This window comes from Sphaerodactylus townsendi, linkage group LG11, assembly GCF_021028975.2.
Source record: "Sphaerodactylus townsendi isolate TG3544 linkage group LG11, MPM_Stown_v2.3, whole genome shotgun sequence".
Taxonomy (NCBI): domain Eukaryota; kingdom Metazoa; phylum Chordata; class Lepidosauria; order Squamata; family Sphaerodactylidae; genus Sphaerodactylus; species Sphaerodactylus townsendi.
Genome location: NC_059435.1, coordinates 49,029,792 through 49,049,574, shown reverse-complemented (window position 1 = coordinate 49,049,574; position 19,783 = coordinate 49,029,792). Strand labels below are relative to the sequence as shown.

The window sequence follows — 19,783 nt, the reverse complement described above, 5'->3', positions numbered from 1 at the left end:
TAAATCCTGCTTTATTCAGTGAGGAGTGCTTGGGCTTTCAGTGTTGTTCAGATACTATATACAAACACCTACACACGATATATGTGTATATATCTATTGTGTGTGTACTTGTGTGTATCTACATGTGTCTATAGTGTGTGTATACATGATTGTGTGTGTGTGAATGTGTGTGTGTGTGTGTATATATATATATAGTGTGTGTATATATATATAGTGTATGTGTGTGTGTGTGTGTATATATATAGTGTATGTATGTGTGTATATATATATAGTGTGTGTGTATGTGTGTATGTGTATGTATATATATAGTGTGTGTATGTATATATATAGTGTGTGTATGTGTGTATGTATATATAGTGTGTATGTGTCTATATAGTATGTATATATAGCCATACTTGCTCGCTCACACACACACACACACGCTGGCTCCCGTTACAACCAACTACCCCTCGCCTCCCACCCACAACCCCGTGTGAACGACGCCAGGCTATTGCCGCCAAGGCCCATCACGCTGCCCCTGCTTCAACCGACTCAAAGAGCCTCTCTCTGTGCCCCAGGAAAAGAAATAGGGCACGCTGGGCTCTGTGGCCCTCCGGATCCTACACCTTCTTTGCCTCACCCCACGCCGGTCACCTGTTCTGAACTTCTAGCAGGGCCAGACGGGGGGCTTTGGCGCCACTGGGCCGGCCCTTCTGGTTCCCTCCAGCAGGTCTTTCGCCCGCCGCCCGCCCAGTTTCTAGCTCTTTCCTCCCGAAGGCCGCCTGTTATTTTCCCCCGCCCTGTGGAAGGAAGCCGCGGCGGCAGCCCTCGCCCGCCCCAGCCGGCCTGGGGTCTCCGCTCCGCCCCCCTCTCCCGTCAGCAGGGGTTGGGCGGGGCCGGAGGGCCGGCCAAACGCCGCCCTGTCGCCGGGGCCACGCCGGGGCGGTCCGGCTGCTGCGGCCCTGGGCCCGATGAACTCGAGCCGAGGATGGGCGCCGCGTCGAAGCCCGCCCGCTTCGGCCGGAGGGGGATGCCGGTGCTAGGAACGCGGGGCCGGCCGCTCCTTCCCGTCTGACCCGCCGTCGCGCTGGGGAGGCTCCGGGGTGCTCGAGAGCCGGCCTGGCTGGGGCGAGGTGAGGTGAGGGAGGAGCGGCGGGGCTGCGACGGGCCCCGGGCCGAGGGGGAAGCGGGCGGCTGCTGGGCGACCCTCGGGCTGCGGTGGGGCCACGGAGGGAGGGGGCGCCGATCCCCGCTTGGCCCACGAGAACCCCACGCTTTTGCATCGCCCTGTCCTACACCGCCATTACTGCTCAGGGAGGGTTCCCCCGGGGGAGGGGGACGACGACGACAGCGGCGCTTGTAGCAACCCTGCACCCGGCAGAATGGATTGAGTAAAGGTCGGCGGAATCGCAGCTCGCCCGGGTGGAGGGTGGTGGGACCAGATGTAAAAAGCTCGTTTGACCTGTTTGTCCGAGGTAAGGGGAAATGATTCTCAGAAACTGGAGTAAGGGGAGGAGGGGAGTATTGAATCCCAAACCGAAAGCCGTTCCGTGCTTTTCTCACCAGTTGCAAAAAAGCCATCTGCGAGCTTTCCAGAACACTTCAGTCAATTCCGCACAGCATATTTATAGCGAGTCGTTATAAATTAACTCGTGTTTTTTTAGGATGCCATTTATGTGTTTTTTTTTCCAACTTTTTTGTGTGTCAGTCCCTTGGAAACAGAAGAGTTCCATCTAAACATGTAATCCTTTACTCATTTCCTAGATCTGCGACCACTTTACTCTCTTTCCCTATTAAGAAATATGGAGTGGGGGAACTTCTGTCAGTTTCCTTGCTATGGATTTTGTTTCCTGTCCTACTCTGCTGTATGGTAATATTTGAAGGATTTGGAGAAAATATTGGCATTTTACGATTTCCCAGCAAGTTTGAAACTATCTGTGTGTTGCCGGATGCCCTTGCTGCTGTTTCCTAAGTGACAGAAGGGAGCTCCCAGGTGGTGGTGTTTATTTTCAAAAGGGTGTGTATGGAGTGCGCGCAGTAATAATTTGGGTTTTAAAATAAGAAACTGGCAAGTCTTTCCTCCAACTCTGTCAGTTTCACTTGAGAGCCCAGGAATGCTGAAGAAACAGTTGTGAATGGTCATCTGTGGGATTGCGTTAGAACCTAGTCATAGGGGAATAGGTGCCAGCTTCCTGGTAGGGAGTGTCTTCTGCCATACTAGATGGAAGGAGTGTAGTTAAAATTGGGAGAAGTATTATTTGGGACAGTGGTAATCTGCATTCAGTTTCCCAGATGATAATTAAAGCCCTTATGCTTTAATTTTGCCCAGGAACCATTTTCTGAATGTGACACTAAAATGGCTTTGAATGCTTCTCTAGCTATTTTGGGCAAGCGTCTATAGTTTAATGTGGCACAGACAACAGAAGAGAAATTGGATGGACTTTCAAGAATCTAGATAATGGATGTTTAACGTTTGCTTTATTGACGAGCTCTTTCACAAATTAAACATATCCTATAGAGCCATTTTGCAAAATTTTAATCCATCAAATAATTTTATTTCTTTACACGAATACAGATCTCTTTGAGTAATATGTATCTAAACAGATCTCTTTGAGTAATATGTATCTAAACATTGATTCAGTAAGACACTTGGGCTATAAATAAACTTCATCCTGATTCATAATTCAGTGAGACAAGCAGAGTATAAATAAAATTTGCCAGCTCACTTATACATCTTGATTAACTTTCCCATATAGGTACACGAGGAAAAAATGTTATGAACGTGGTCCTATGGTCTTATTCAACACAACCATATAGCTGTTTCTGCTATTTAACAAGTAAACAGTGATTTAAAATAACATTAATTCTGTAATTCCTTAAAATAGAAATGTCACACGGAGATTGCTCAGTGTCGTTCATCGGAGAAATTCCCTCAGTAGCCTTGCTATTCCAGAACATTGTGAACTTAGCCCGACATTCCATACACTTATTTGAAATGTCAGGAGAGTTTCTTCATGTTCATTAGAGATAAGTTAATTGAATATACAATATATTTTCTTTGACTGAATTTGACCAATCTCTTAGTACTGGAGGGTTCCCCCCCTCCGCCCCATCTAGTAGCAAGGATTATTTTGGCAGCTGAAAGAAGGGCTAAGATGGATTCCAAATCTGACAAAATAACATAATCTTCAATATAAACCCAATAATATAGCACTTGAATTATGAGGTAAATTATTTTTTAACATATTATTAATGAAGTGGATTACAAAAAAATTCTAATTTAAAATTAAAAGTCCAGTGTGAGTTTTACAAGAAATGCACAGGAATAGTGTACAGTCTAAGAACAGATTTATGACCTTTCCACAAATAATGATTAATTCCTGTAAAACTGTAAGCATCTAATTTTAAATCTGAAACATTATTGGGGTGCACATCTGAATTAGACATCTGAATATCTGGATTTGTGTTGCAACACTCTTAACATCTGCCTTGAGAAAAGAACGAACTGCAGATTGAGTAGAAATAACCCTTTGAAATTTGTCACAGGTGGACTTTGTCCTGGCAAGTCAAATTACAGGCTTCTTCTTGCAAAGAAGTGAGTAAACCATATTTGAGTAGCCGTCAGATGCCATCCTAGCTTTTATCTGCAAGTTTAATCAAACTGATACTCTGCTACAGTTTTTAGTTCCTTGCTGAGCACCTTGTATTTCACCCTGTTTTTCTTGACAAATTGTAACCGCCTTCCTTTATCCCAGAGTGAAGGACTATGTATAAAAATGTGCCATGCTGTCAAATGTAATTGGTATAAACAGCTAAACTTCGCTTCATTACTGCTCAACGAATTGGCACAGTAATAGGCAGCCTGTTTTATTTATTCAGATTTTCACCTCACACATTCAGAGCGCATCCAAAAGAGAGCACACCAATGAATATAGGACAAGTACTATCATTTTTTTAGAAATGTGAAGGTGTAAAGGCTATAAAATATAAAATACTAGAGGACCCTAATAGAAATGAAACATTCCTGCATCCATAATTTCCCATTCTTAGAGAACAATCCTGCTCATGTCTAATGAATGGAAAGTGTTCTTAGGATTGCATGCTGAATTTCTGATCCAAACTAGTATTGTGCTTGCATAATTTATTATTTTTTTATCCTTATTTCCTTCTAGAAGTATATGAGGTGGAAAAGGAGGAATTGTTAGAACTCCCTCCCTCTTGCATTAACAGAGAAGGAACTTGTGCGAGGGGGAGCAGCCAATTCCCCTTCCCTCTACAGCGCTCCATGCAAAATCTGTGCTTCCTGAGAGTCTTCTGACCCTCAGAGGCATTTTAGAGATCTTTAGAAAGAAGAGGAAGTAAAAAAGATATTTTTTTGCTTATTTTGATTGTGGTTGTCTGACTCCAACCCAATCTCTTTAGTCTGCTTAGATTCAGGTTCCATGTCGCACAGAAGTGTTGGGGTTTTTTTGCAACTGTTAATACTTTTCATTTCTTAATGTTTCTACAGCGTAACAATTTTTTTCCTGGATAAGTAAAATGTTATATTCAACTAGCGGGCCCAGCCACGCGTTGCTGAGAGCAGCAGGGCGAGAGGTTGGCAGAGCCATCAATCTGAGGAACCGGGTTTGATTCCCCAGCCTAAGCCGGGCTTCTGAGCTGTGGAGGCTTATCTGGGGAATTCAGATTAGCCTGTGCACTCCTACACACGCCAGCTGGGTGACCTTGGGCTAGTCACAGCTTCTCGGAGCTCTCTCAGCCCCACCTACCTCACAGGGTGTTTGTTGTGAGGGGGGAAGGGCAAGGAGATTGTAAGCCCCTTTGAGTCTCCTGTAGGAGAGAAAGGTATTATAAATCCAAACTCTTCTTCTCTTCTTCTTCTTCTCATCACATCCGCAACCCACACAGATGTCCATGCAGGTCCAATGATCCCCAGCATAGCCTTTTGGGGTGATCAAATGGAATCCCTCTTTCCCTTTTCAATGCACATCGTTATATGGTGCTGTCTTGTTTTTTTAGTATAAGGTAACCCTTCCCATTCCACAACGGAACTGGGTCTCCAGAGTGTGAATCTCCGCTGTCCATGAGAGGCTGGTTGACACGCACAGTCCTTGGCTTGGGTAAGGCAGAACTGGGGCAAGCAGGCTATCCCAGTCAGGCAGCAGAGGCAGGGTGGTGAGGCGCTCAGATCGAGGCCAGCTCCCTGGGTTCATAAAGGGCCATGTGCAAAAGAAGCGGAGCAGGTAGTGTAGGTTTGCCCCCACCCCGCTGATTTTCTTAGAAGAAAAAGGCAAATTCCAGTTTGCTTTTAGTAAAAGAGAGCTGTGGTGAATATAGGTGAGGAAGTGGGTAAGTGGTGGTTGGATGTGAGGGAGGGCAGAGTGAGGTGTGTGAGGATGAGCTGGATGTGTGTTGTGTGGTAGCAGTGGATGAGGCACAGAGAGTGAAAGTTACCTGTGTATGGGGGGGGGAACCCACCTGACGTCTCACACGGCAAAGTGTGTATGTGTTTCACTTCCACTCTTATTACCTAACAGTATTACCTATTTACTGTTTTCACTGCTCATCTCTGCCCATCTGCAATGTTAACATTCTAAAGCGCCTCTAATGCCATAGACAGACAAGGTTGCACACTGGAAACATCTCTAAGGGTGACAGTTAAACACAGTCTGCTTCATGGCCTGGTGCGCCAGGAAAAAGACGTTTTACTTGGCCCAGGTATGGACTTTCGGCAGTTTGAAGGTCCGAGTACCTGCCAGCAACAGGGAGGGATGTCCTGTGAAAATTGGGGGCGATCCTTCCAGCAGTTTCTGAGGGAGACCATCAGGGACAAACACACTGTTAGATTTTTATATATATAGATTATGTTAATATTTAAATTGCTCATGTCTGGGAATTTTTCAGCTTAATAGGGTTGGAGTTTTTTCATTGTCTTGCATGCTTATCTTACATTCAGAAGTAAACATCGTTCTAGCTGATGATCTAAAGCCATCTTTCCGTGCAGTTTCATTAAGAAGTTCCTGATTGGATGACACATATCATCCTCCAGGATGGCAAATTCTACCCTTCAGTTGCTTTGGCTAAGATAGGGTACAAAATTACTAAGCTGATCTTCAGGCACTATTTCTAATGTTGCTTACTACATGTTCCTTATTTAATGTGTGATAGCCTCCCTTATATCAAAGCTATGCACTGATTAAAAACAGAAGAACCCACTACTGTTTGGTGCTGTATCACCCATTTCTTATGAAGTAGCCATCGTTTGAAATGACAAAAGACATAAAGATGAACAGGGTTGACTGCAGAGCACTTAACAAAGAAGTTTCATGCACAGACACACACTGAGAACGGAATGGAAAAAAATTGCCTCCTGGTTTAGTCACTCAGGTTCATTCTTGTTCATTGTTCATTCTTTTTTCTTTAGGGGAGGAGCTGTGGCTGAGTGGTAGAGCATCTACTGTGTACACTGAAAGTCCCAGGTTCAGACCTGGGCATTTTCCAGTTGAAAGGTGTGAAAGACCCAGAGATCACTGCCAATCAGAGGAGATTGTACTGAGCTTGATAGACAGTGGTTTGACTGTTTAAGGCAGCTTCATGTGTTCTTGTGTGTTCACAACTCAGAGTAATTCCCCTCTCCCTCTGTTGACAGAGAATCTCTTCAGGAAATGGCCGGTCCTAAATCTTTGCTGAATTTTCTGACCTTTATCTTTGGATCAGCAATTGGATTCTTCTTATGTTACATGTTGTTCAGCATAATACTGGAGGAACAGGTTAAGACTGAGCCACGTATCCTTTACAATGATCCTCATGGTCGTCACTCAGATGATGATGAAAGTGATCAACTGAACGGACAGATGAATTTCAATGCAGATGCTGGACAACATAAAGGTATATTTACATTCTGTATGGAGCAGTGTGTTGCTTTCCTTCACAATATAACTTTATTGTCAGTAAAGAAATGTGTCACTTGAGTCTTTAAAAAATAGTGTGTTTCATCACATGTAAACTTTTGGACTGCATAGTTTTGGGACAAAACCCAAGATTGGAACCAGTAGTTCCCTTTGGCTGTGAGCTTTCCTTTGGATGCGGGAGTTGTCATTAATGGAAAAGAACCTTTGGATCTAGCCCAGTAGTGTGCCCAGTAACTTGAGGAGCCAGCTGTGAATTACCCCTGGCTTTGATAGGATTTATTCCCATCGAAGTGTACCTTGCATCCTAAGAGCTTTTATAAACTTGCATATCTGCAATTGAAATGAAGGTCAAACAGCTTAACACAGAAATTAGAATGGTGTTTTCATAATTATATTTTTGTTGGCTGCTGAATGCTAAACTTTCATGTAAAATATAAACATAAATGTGAACAGAATAACCCTTTTAACATGCACTTTAAACTGCTAAAAATTAACATATGGAGGGAGAGAGAAATTTGCCCTCTGGTCAACAAATGTGAGTATAGAGTATTTCCTATTAAAATGCAGTGTAAGAGACCAAATGGCTGTAGAAAATACATACATTCAAGTTCCATCAGTATTGTGGGAGACCTTGGTTTAAAATGCTTGTTAGTATTGACTTTTTCTGACCACTGTCAAGTTCAGTTGTCTGCAGTCCTTTTTGCTTAGAAGACAGCCATTGCAGTTTTATTTGAAATGCTAACTGAGCACTCCTAAAGATCCTTTCCAGGCAGGAAGCCTCATTGTAGATACTTGAGTAGGATTCTGAGTAGATCTGTTTAGGATTTCTTTCTGAGTTCCTGCTGGCTTTGGATACAAATGGGTAGAGGAAGGTCATGGTTTTAGAGTTCTTTGGTAGAGAGAGGAGGCAGGATTTTATGGCTTACTTTGTTGCCGGCTGTCAGTCTGACTAAACAGTTGACAGAGCAAATGTTAATCTCTCATTGAAGATTTTGTGTATATGCATTTTTGTGAATATTCAATACCTAGACTTGGAAATGTGAAGACATGGTTGATTCCGAGTGGCTTGAGTGTTACATCCTGGATTTTGGGATGAATGCACTTGTCAATCATATCACCTTATGCTAAGAAGACCTAAATTAGGCTGCATTATTTTAATGGTCTGATAATAAACCTACCCCTTCTCCAGGCTAGACTATTGTATCTTGCTGTGTGCAAGGCTGAGCTGAACTGGAAACTCCAGCTGGTCCAGAATGTGGCACCGCAGGTCCTTACAGGGACTCTAAGATCGGCACATATTCAGCTAGTGCTCTGTCATCTGCACTGGCTCCAGGTGGAGTACCAAATCAGGTCCAAAGTTTTGGTATTGACCTTTAAGCCCTTAATGGTCTGGGACCTTCATATCTGTGGGACCATCTCAATATAAACCCCTCCGCCAAAGAGCATAGCACTCATCAAACAACAACTTGCTGGTGGCCCCTGGGCCGAAGAGCATCCAGCTGTCATCAGCCAGAGCCTTCTTGGCTCTGACTTCAACCTGGTGGAACTCTCTCTCAAGTGAGACCTGGAACCTGATGCAGTTCCTTAGGGCCTGCAAGACTGAGATGTTCCACCAGGTCTATCGTTGAGGACAGCGATAGTTTCCCCCTTGCTGGCCTCCCTCTCCCCTCCTCCCTCTCCCCCCTTCTTCCTTTCTCCCCTTTCCTTCACCCTTCCCTTTTCTTCTTTCCTGTTATCCTATTTTACTAGAATTTAATTCAGCCGTACCTTCCTTTTGGTTGCTCTTCAGTTGTTTTAGTGCCACTGGGTTTTATTGAGATGTTAATGTTATTCATATGTTTTAATTGTAGAGAATTTTGTTGGCACCTGCCCTGAGTCTGACGTGTCAGGAAAGGGCAGGGTAGAAGCCGCTTCAATACATTTATTTATTATTACATGATTAAAACTGAAGTTTAATGATGGTGTTTGGAATATGATTTTCTTCTTCAACAGATGAAAACAAAAATGTCGCTGAAGAACTCCACCAGAAAGTAAAAATCCTTTGTTGGGTAATGACTGGTCCTCAGAATCTGGAAAAGAAGGCAAAGCACGTCAAGGCAACTTGGGCCCAGCATTGCAACAAGATGCTGTTCATGAGTTCCGAGGAGAACAAAAACTTCCCAACAGTGGGTTTAGAAACAAAAGAAGGTAGGGACCAGTTGTACTGGAAGACTATTAAGGCTTTCCAGTACGTCTATGACCATCATCTGGGTGAAGCAGATTGGTTCATGAAAGCAGATGACGACACATATGTTGCGCTGGACAACTTGAGATGGCTTCTTTCGAAGTACAGTCCTGAAGAAGCCATTTATTTTGGAAGGAGGTTTAAGCCTTATGTGAAACAGGGCTACATGAGTGGAGGTGCAGGCTACGTGCTGAGCAAAGAAGCCCTGCGGAGGTTTGTGGATGCTTTTAAAACTAGCAGATGTTCTCATAGCTCTTCCATTGAAGACTTGGCATTGGGCAAGTGCATGGAGAGCATTGGTGTAAAAGCTGGAGATTCCCGGGACACAAGCGGCAAGGAAACATTTCATCCCTTTGTGCCTGAACATCATTTGGTCAGAGGATACTTACCCAGAAATTTTTGGTACTGGAATTATAACTATTACCCTCCTATAGAGGTAAGTCACCCTCCCCTCCCCTCCCTTGCATGACACCCCTCCCCTCCCTCCGCTAGGGTGAGTGGGCCATGTCCAGATGCTGGGCCCCCTCCCCCTCCCTCCCTTGCATGCCACCCCTCACCCCCTCCTCTCCTTCCCCTCCCTTGCATGCCACCTCTCCTCTAGGGTGGGTGGGCCATGTCCAGATGCTGGGCCCCCTTCCTTTCCTTCCCTTGCATGCCACCCCTCCCTCCCTCCGCTAGGGTGGGTTTTTCGATCTGTGTGTCTAACCTTTTTTAATACTCTTTTTGTAAGCTAAACTGACCTCTAGAGTATTATCTGCAAGTCTGTCCCTATATATAATATTTTGGGTTGGATCCCTTTGAAAACTTCTGCTTGTGGAAAGGGGATCATTTTTTTGCCTATTTCCTTCCTCTGACTCTCCTTCTCCTTAACAGTTTTTCTTGATTCCTGTCTCCCAGGAATATCATTTGGGGGGCATTTTGGACTTTAGTGGGAGAAAATAAGGATGGCAGGAGAAGAGATTACCGTTTATACTCGTGTATACACCGAGTTTTTCAGTCCTGTTTAAAGGCTGAGAAAAGCCCCCTCGGCTTATACGCGAGTCACCATTACTATACATCACAAAGGAGGCTGGGGGCGGGGCTGGGACAACCTCCCTGCGCTGGGAAGCTGCTTGTTGAGGGTGAAGGGGGAACCCTGAGGCACCCTGGCTGGCTGGGTTTCCTCAAACCCCACAGAGGGAGCTCCTTATTTGGGCAGTGACATCAGGGGGAGTCACTGCCCAAATAAGGAACTCCCTCTGCCTCCTAGCTTCCCACCCTCGGCTTATACCCAAGTCAATAAGTTTTCCCAGGTTTGGCAGTAAAATTAGGTGCCTCGGCTTATACATGGGTCGGCTTATACACAAGTTTATACGGTAAGCATTTTCTAGCTAAGCCTCTTGATGGCTTTCCAAATTTCCAGCATTTATACTTGATAATATTTTTAAAAAGAGAAACATCATTTCGCAGCCTTTCTGAGCTTTCATTATATTCTTCTTTTCTGTTTTGCTTTCCCTCCCGTAGGGTCCCGGATGCTGCTCTGACCTGGCAGTTTCTTTCCACTATGTTGATGCTGCCACTATGTATCAGCTGGAATATTTGATTTATCATCTCCGTCCATATGGTTATCAATTCAGGTACAATCCTGATGTTGCTGATTTTCCTAAGAATTTAAGAACACAAAATTTAAGCGACGCAGCAAAAGATGATACGCAACCCAAAGTTAAAGCAGATGGTCCTCAGATGGCCTCTAAATAAAAGGACAGCTAGTGCACTGAAGAAGCCTTATGGAATGACGAACTGAGACACTGAGCTCACAGGCAGCTTGATGGATTCTTTAAAGTGTTCCATCAAGTGGCTGTAGACTGCAGGTGCTGGCCTCAGATGTCCGGAAGAGGTTTCACAGGTTGTGAAGTTGAAAGGCCAGATTTTTTTTTCTAGCGAGCCATGAAACCTGTTTGGCTGTTTGGTAATGGATGCAGAGGATTCCTGTTGTCACCAGTGACCACTGTTCAGATCCATGTGAATTAGCAGTATAGTAGATCTCTGAATCAAGGACACAATACTTTACCGAGTCGCTACTTAACATTTTTGACTACTTAGGCTCATCACATACTGAGAAGCATCTTGAACAGATTCATTCTTCAAAATGTATCTAGAAAATCTGTTAAATAAACTGCCTGTGTGTGTAGAAGCTGAAGTTTCTTCTGAAAATTTTACACAATGTTAAAAAGATCGAGTTTTAACTCAGTCTGCAGAGAAGGGCAGTGTTTGACCTCTGGCAGAGGTATCAGTGGCAGCCTTAAAGGCATATTCACAGCTCATGAATGGGCACTTTCTAAGGAACAGATTATAAATCTGTACTGTTTCTATACTCTGTCTCACAAAAAGATGTTAGTAGGTTGTATATCCCTCCACCACAGAATTCAACATGCCGGACCTTTTTTGTTATGGAATGCTCCATCTGTGTCCTAGTGCCTACCTATCCCTGCTCATCCCATCTGTTTGAAACGTTGACAATAGTCATTCAATGAACTTATAAATTCTCTTGTATCAAAGTACCATGTTCAGTAATGCACAAAATAATGATTTTGACAAAGGCAGTGTGTTAAAATGAAAGACAATTCTCCTATTTGTTCAGGACTATTATAAAGTGGAAGCCTACAGTTTTCTCAGCCACTGCATCTCAGGTGACCATACTAACATCTTTACCTGAGACAGAAATAGAAAGCTACTTCGTGTAATTGAGCTAATGGAAGTAGTAAGACATTGATGGGCCCTTGTGAGTGCTGATTATCTGCCGTTGGCTCTCTATTTACATTTTCTTTCTGTTTTGCTTATAGGACCGGGCTTACATTGCTTATAGAACCAGGATAGGTGCTGTTTGAATTGGAGCTCTATTTCTTGGCTTATATTCTGAGCATTCTTTGGTTCCATGTGTGGGTTAACTGACTGTAGTATTTGAGTTCAGCTAGTACAGTGGACTTTTTTTGCATGGAGTCTAGGGTTGCCAACTCTGGGTTGGGGAATACCAGGAGATTTTGGATGTGGAGTCTCAAGAGGATGGGGTTTTGGAGAGAGAAGCAGGATATGATGCTGTAGACTCCACACTCCTAAGTGGCCATTTTTACAGGTAAACCGATCTCTTGTCTGGAGATCAGATGTAATAGTGGGAGAGCTCCACCCACCACCTGGAGGTTGGCAGCCCTAATGGAGTCCTTTGTAGTAATTTCAAAACATATTTCTTTGCATCTGGTTTTTAACTTGCTGATGTCTGAGGCCGTTTGAAAGCATAAGACTCTTCTAGCAGGTGGAAGAACTCTGTTCTAAACTGTGAATTGTAGTCCTTTGTAGCTGTCGTTTCCTCAGCCTCCATGTGCCCTACATAAAATTTGAGCTGTTCTGTATTATCCCTGGTATTCAGGCTTCTTGTCACATGACTGTTCTACTTCAAAGTGGTCAGCTAAGGGTTCTTTCTTTAATTCATCATATTGATGTTTGAAAGTATTTACTCAACCGTGTTGGGTGACCAGACGTTTTTGCCAAGCATTGTAACTCTGAACCCAGCAACTTCTCTGAGCAAAGAGTGGTGCCTTCCTCTGACACAAGGAAGTCTCTGAGCATCTCTCATTGGAGGAAGATTCCTTGTGCTTGAGGAAGGGGCTGCCATTAACTCATTAGAGTGTCAGGATCCATTCCAATGGTGTGTATCCTGCTGCTCCAGTGAGCAATGATTGACGCCTTCTTCACCCAAGGAACCTTCCTACAAGTTCAGTGGCTCTTTCTCCAGCCTAAGATTGGACACGTGCCACTATCTTACAAAATTGTTCCTTCCTGTGTAACTTGTCCCTCTGTCATATTCAAGCATAGTTTCTTATTTTTCCTCACTGTAGTTGCCCTTAATGAATGCATAATATTTCCTCACAGAAAACCTGGGTTTACCTCATTTTAAAATAATGGACTGGCTGTGGAAAACTATCAACAGCAATTGCAATTGATTAAAAAGCTTTGCTTTGGATGAGAAACAATGTTGACTATTTTGTTCTATCAGATCTGACTTGAGGACAAAGTGCAAAAATAAGTATGCTAAACTGGCAAATTGCCTCAGTGGCAAATGCATGGTTGAGACAAGCAGGCAAGGTATTTGACTTATCAGTTGATGAATTTTAAGCTTAAATGGAGTTTAAGGAGGTTTATTTCATTTATATCCCAGTTTTCTCTCCAGTGAGGGCCCAAAGTGGCTGACTTCATTCTCATCTCCATTTTGTTCTCACAACAACCATGTAAAGTAGTTCAGACTGAGTGTGTGTGACTGGCTCAAGGACACCCTGTGAGTTTGCATGGCAGAGCAAGGGTTTGAACTTGCATCTCCCAGATCCTGATCTGATACTTTAACCACTATGCCACACTGGTTAATTATTTCACCATGTTGGAGCATCCTCCAGTTTTTAGTATTGATGTCTTCTAACATTCATTTTGACTCTTGTGGCATTCTTCTGTTATATCTACCTCAAAATAATTTGCAAGTACCAGGTGTAAATTGCCAGGGCTGCAGAAAATTGTGCAGCAAAAAGGGGGAAATATTGACTAGTCAAGTCTTTTATTTAAAAAAAAAAGTACAATAAGGTTTTATTGGAATGAAAATGAAGAAAAAGACTTTAAAACCAATATAGTTCCAGTAGATAGCTCAAGCACACAGAAATTAACAAAATTAGCTTCCTAAATACACTTCCGGAGTAAGCCTTTCCGTAGCACTGGTGCAGGCCAAACGAGCAGTACAATTGATTATAGATGTAGCATACAGCAAAAGCAGGCACAAGGGATGGAAAGGGAAATAGGAAGGGGATGTGAGGTGGCCTGATAGAACAGACTGTATTTTATAGAAAATGCAGGCCATGTACCTCTTAACCTCCTTCAACCAATAACTGTTATCTCCAAAAAATCTTCTGGAAAAGGAGCACATACGTGCTGAAACCAGAAAGCTAATTTGTAGAGCTGAAAAAGCTACCTGGATGCAGTAATTGGGGGGCTAACACCTGTTGTTGCCTGGACAGAGCAGGGAAAAAATATCTCAAGTGGAATTTTACTCAGAAGATGTCTTCTCTCCTGACAGAAAGTTTTGCTGTGATCCCCCTAACAATTTTCCAGTTGTCATTTGTCCACTCCAGTTTGCTCTAGAACTTTTTGCTTCTGGACATGCTATCTCCCCCCCTTTTTTTAGCTCCATTCCAAGAGCCAAATTACACATTTTGTGGAGACCAGTTGGGGAACCCAAAACACACTCAATGTTGTGACAGAGGCACGAAGAGGATACAGTTTTAAGGAGAGAAATGACGAGTGTTGGAAGGCTGATGAACTCTTTCTCTGGGTATGGCTTGTCATCTGGAAACAACCCTTTCATCAGCCCTCACAGGAAACATTACTAATTCTGATGCCTATTTTTTTGCCACATGACAATCTCCTTTACTTGCCATAATTCTTTTAAGAGACTATGATGGCTAAAATACAACATTTTACTATCTTGTTTTTTGTTGTGCTATTTTTTGTGTTCTATCTGCTGGAACCCAATGCTGCCATTTCCCTCTCCCACCCTTTCCAAGTAGAGAAAACTAGGTCTATTTGTGCAAGGCTGCCTCTGTTGTCACTTCCACTCTGTGGGACGCCTAAGCATTCAACAGTGGAAGACACTGCCTTGGAGAGTGGTGGAGTCTCCTCCTTTGGAGGTTTTTAAACAGAGGCTGGATGGCCATCTGTAAGGACTATGATTGTGTATTCTTAGTTGGCAGGGGGTTGGGCTTGATGGCCTTTGTAGTCTCTTTCAACTCCGTGATTCTAATAAAGTGGGGGGCAGCATTCTTGCAGCGTGCACGGATCCCTGGATAGAAGAGAGGCCAAAGTTTCTCTGTGCTGTTGGCAGTAAATGGATAGATATGGGAGATGTCTGTCACATTGTAGAATGACAACTTGCTGGCCTTATAGTCCAGAAAAATGCCCACAAAGCTGGTGTTGTATGGGAATTTTAGCAAGGGGAACTTCAAACTCTTGACCATTTATTCTCTTAATATGATAGAATCTGCTGTTTGAATATTGTTCTGGAGAAACGTATTGTAATTGTATTAAGGTGATTTCAGCACCAATGTCCCTTAAACCCATAAGGTTTTGGTTATTGCCTCCATGAAGTCTTTTCTGTGGTCTTCTTCCACCTTTCATATCTTCAATACCTTAACAGCTTTCTCTGTGTTTGTTCAGGAGCTGCTGACTTGGGTTTTTGATGATGGCATTACCAGCTTTCTAGACTAATTTTACAGTTTTGGTAACTGTAGGAGTCTTGGTTTTCTCTAATTTAGGTCACCTAGACTTGACATGCCCCTCCTACTGACAATAATAGCAAACAATCCCTCCAGGTTTATTTTGTATTGGAGTGGCCCACCTTGCACAGTTGGTGTATAGAGTCCCAACTTTTTAGGGCCACATTGTCTGGGTTTCTTATAGGGACTTGGGAATATCCTTTCCCCTAAGTTTCCCTCAAGTTAATCTAATAACAAGGCAACATCTGTAGCAGTCTTTAACTTTTTATCTTTGAAAAACCACCAGAGTCGGCAAGGGATCTGTTTATAAAATTGTTCCAAGCTGATCATCTATTTCAGCTTCTCAGAGGTATTCAGCTTGCTCCCTTTCACCCATCTCTCCAGGGCTTCTTCTATGCGGCTCCTCATTTGAGTGTGTATTGTCTCTGGTTTGCATTTTATATCTCTGAATGTTTTCCTACTTTGTTCAGCTGTAAGGCTGAATCTCACTTTGACCCTCTTTTAAATATATTATAACCAGAGGTTTCCTTCTCTCTTAAGTCTGCATAAACCTCGTTTAATATTCCACATAGTTGTGAACGTAAGAACAGCATTTGTTTTCTTCAGGTGTCTCTAAGTCGTTCTCTTCCCTTTCCTTTTTCTTCTCCTTAGCCTGAATTTTGGCTAACTCTCAACTTCAGCTGCCATTCTAGCCTGTTCTTTTTCTTTCTCCACCTTTGCTAATTCCAGCTTTATTTCTATTAAGCTAAGTGCCTAACTAACATTCTCCTCAGGTGAGGTGGCTGCCACTGCTATGCTGTGGGCCATCCCACAAGCTTCTTTAGCTTTCTTCAGAGATGCCATTTCTGACTGGAAAAAATTGTATCTTAATAAAATGAAATAACTATTTTCTAATACTGATACGTACTAGTGGTGGGAACACTTCTTCGTGGGTTTATTTGAATCACAACACTGGCACCAAAATATCTGTGATGATTTCCCCCTCTTTGCCCACAAGTGCCCTAAGGAAACTTTTCCTTCCAAAATTTCCAAGAGTTGCTTTCAGGGCTTACTGAGCAGCCACCCCCCTGCTTTTAATAATGTGATAGTGCAAACATGTTTTTCCATTTTTTATGATAAACCCCAAGAAAAAGGAATAATCTCAGTATAGGCAGAGGACTATGGTATGTGTAAAATAATAATAAATCAAAACCTTTTTCTTTGCTGTCAGAAACATAAAATTAAGGCACCAGAGGCTTGGGTTCTTTAAAAGATGAACAAATAAAAAGAAGTATTTACAAGAACAAAAAAGGTATAAATATAACAGGAAAATTGAAGTGAGTTGGGGAGTTAATACAAGTTAAGTTGATGCTGTAGCTCACAACTGTGTTTGAGACAAATTATCCCCTGTTCAGGAGAGTGCGGTCCTGTGTTGTGCACAGGATGTGACAGGAGGGTTCTTTTGCTGGAGAAAATAGTGCCGAATCTAAATACGCGTAAAAGAGTCATCTCTGTATGCTGCTTTCCTTTAAAAACAAATCTTTTGACACTATTAAACTTGGAATTTATTTTTAAGAGCCTTTTTATTGCCATAAACAAGCACTGGTGAAAACCTGCCTCTTTTCACGCAGAGACATTCCCTCTAGAAAATGACCGACGGAACAGCAACACGAGACATGGCAGTGAAAATGGCCGACAAGCCCCGCAATTATTGTCTTGAAGGCAGGAATTGTTCCATTTCAGAGCTTGACGAGGAGAGCAGCTGCTGACGTACTCCTCATCCTCCCGAATGCGAAGGAGGTATCTGCTGCTCTTCCTCCAGGAACTGGTACAGCTCCTCCAATTTGCTGATGATGAGCTAGCAGCAATTCTTGACTTTTTGCTTAAGCTCTCAGGGCTTCTTTTCCTCAAGGGATTTGCAGTGAGCAGTATCCTGCAGCTTCTGCTCTAACAGCGTCAAGCACTCCTGCAGCTTTCCCTTGCACTCCAGACGAGTATTATCCAAGCGCATGACCGTGTAGTCCCAATGCTCACGGGAAATCCCACAGGCTAAGCAAATGGCCTCTTTATCATCCTTGCAGTAACAGCACATCACCTCATTGTTCTTCTCACACAAGTTCTCATCCCACCCTTTCTGCTTGTTGGTGACCTGCGACCACGTTGCCCAGCTGCCTGTTGAGTTTCTGGGAGCAGTGACTGAAAGTCTTGTGGCAAACCGGGTAAGGGAAGTCACGGTTCAGTTCCTCCCACCAGTGGGTGATGCAAACTCAGCAAAAGCGGCCGCAGTTGATGGATCACAGGATCTTTCAGATACTCTAGGTATACTAAAGGCTTTTAACCTTCGTGTGTGAGAATACTTTATTACAAATTTCTTTTCAAACTGAGCTGCTCTGTTAGTCATTTATATTGGCATGGCAACTACAGCACTGTCTAGGGGAAGATCCTGTTTGGTTGGGTTTTTTGCTGACGTTAAGACTGAGTGCTTGTGGCACTGTGTCAACTTAGCCTTTCTGGCCCTAGCCCAGTATTGCTGCTTTGTGTGCCGTTTCAGAGGTATGTGTGTATACAGAGGGTTGGGGTAAGAGTTAGGATGAAATTCTAGTGTATCTTTGATGATGAAAGTCATGGGTGCTTTTTATTGAAAATACAAGGAGTAGCTTTTCGTTGACTATTTTATGACCGGGAGTGCCTTTAACGTCAAGAGGCACAAAATACCTTCTGAGAGAGAGGAACTATTCTTTGGAATTCAAAGACTTCATTCTTTGTCTAAATGTACTTTAACAGTATTGCACAGAGACGCAGTAAAGAATCTGCCAAATTATTATTCTTGTCTATTTATCTCTTACCCTTCTCCTTGGATTTTTGCCCCTGGAGATTGTGTTGGCAAAAGTGGTTTTCAATCTAACATCTAGAAGTTTTAACCTTTAAGAAAACACATTGGTTTCTGAAGGCCGTGAAATAATGTTTTCTGTGGTCCAAAGCTCTTTAAGTTGTGTGTCAGTATTGGACATAAAATTATTTGAAAATGGTTCAATTGAACTGTAATTTTGAGCTGTAAAGAGCATTTATTTTGTGTAAGATATAATGTGCTTGTCCTGTTTGGGTGATCAGCAATGCAGCTGATTACTGTGGAATTTAGTTTTTCTTTTCTTTTTTTCTAATGCAGGGGGGTATTTTTATATCATCAGTTAATTTATAAGAATGTTCACTGTTATTCTAAGATTCCCTTCCTATTGTGTCAAAATTTCTTCTTTGATTTCCTGTGAGCACAGTAACAAAGTTCTGTTATGATATCTCTTTAATTTACTTATGGCATGATATAAATGATTCAGCCTTGACTATGTACAGTTTAAATGCCATCATATATAGCTGATAGTAATGCTTATTTTTTTAATCTTGTATTAACAATAAATGTTGTGAACTCTCACTTATAAAGGAACTTCAGTTTAACGTCTGTCACATATAACATAGGTAGTGAATCGCCATGGCATTACATCTGAAAAAACTAACTTTGACTGCTGAGCAGTATGTTAAAACAAAAAATGTTTGAAAATTTGAGACAGGGAAATAGTTTCTTTCACAATGAATAGTGATTGACCCAGTTGTTCAACAGATCAAGATAAACGAGGAAACAAATCTCTGAAGTGCCTTTCACCAGTTTTTAGCAATTTATTTAAATGAGAAGTGTACAAATAAAAATAATTTTATCACAACTGTGAAATGTCTCCTTTGTGGCTTTGAGTGTCTGAATTTGTTCTGATATTGTTGGGAATGGATTGGGTGGGTCATGTTTATGAACAAAGTGTTTACCATACTTCTTCCATAGGTTTTTTTTAACAAAGGAAAACACTTTTCTGGAGCCAGGCTGGAGTTTTCTCTCATTGCTGCCACGGTTCTTTGCCAGTCCTGCTACCTTGGATCCTTTAATAGGAGTCACCAGAGACTGAATACAGAGACTTGGAACAAGTAGTGGCAAGAACAAGACAGAGTGGTGCAACTCTACTTCGGGTTGCATTGTCAAGTGTCTCCTCTTCTAGTTCAATTGCTTGAGATTAAGTGCCAGTCTATAAAACTGCATTACAGGATGGGATACCGCTAATTCATCTAAGCCACAGCCAACTTCTCAGGAATCGTTGGGTTATAGAATACTGTACGCTATCAGCTTCCTTGCATCTGTCATTCTTTCAGGCTGATTCCGCATGGGCCAAAAACAGCAGTGTGAAAACGGCGTAAAAGGGTTTATACTGTTTTCACACCATTTTCACACTGCCGTTTTTGGTCCATGCGGAATCAGCCTCAGAGATTGCAATATCTCCTCAGTTCAACTGGCTCACATTTTGCTGCATCTTCATTAACATGATTTATGTGGAGAATTCAGCTGAATGCCACAACGTTAGTATTTC

The 19,783-nt window shown here is 42.6% G+C and overlaps 1 protein-coding gene and 1 pseudogene across 2 annotated transcripts; one reads left to right on the top strand and one right to left on the bottom strand.

Annotated features, from left to right (window-relative positions):
- The first annotated feature begins 874 nt into the window (after positions 1 to 874).
- Positions 875 to 19,101, top strand: C1GALT1 (core 1 synthase, glycoprotein-N-acetylgalactosamine 3-beta-galactosyltransferase 1). 2 transcript variants are annotated; one of them, XM_048510876.1, is made up of 4 exons: positions 875 to 1,112; positions 6,629 to 6,867; positions 8,883 to 9,550; positions 10,618 to 19,101. In XM_048510876.1, the coding sequence occupies exons 2-4, from the start codon at positions 6,645 to 6,647 to the stop codon at positions 10,849 to 10,851; spliced, it is 1,125 nt and encodes a 374-aa protein (XP_048366833.1). In that variant the 5' UTR covers positions 875 to 1,112; positions 6,629 to 6,644; the 3' UTR covers positions 10,852 to 19,101. The 2 variants fall into 2 exon arrangements, with proteins under 2 accessions (XP_048366833.1, XP_048366834.1); XM_048510877.1 differs by having other exon boundaries at positions 875 to 1,117.
- On the bottom strand, positions 17,158 to 19,726 carry LOC125440623 (annotated as a pseudogene).
- Between the last annotated feature and the right edge of the window lie 57 nt (positions 19,727 to 19,783).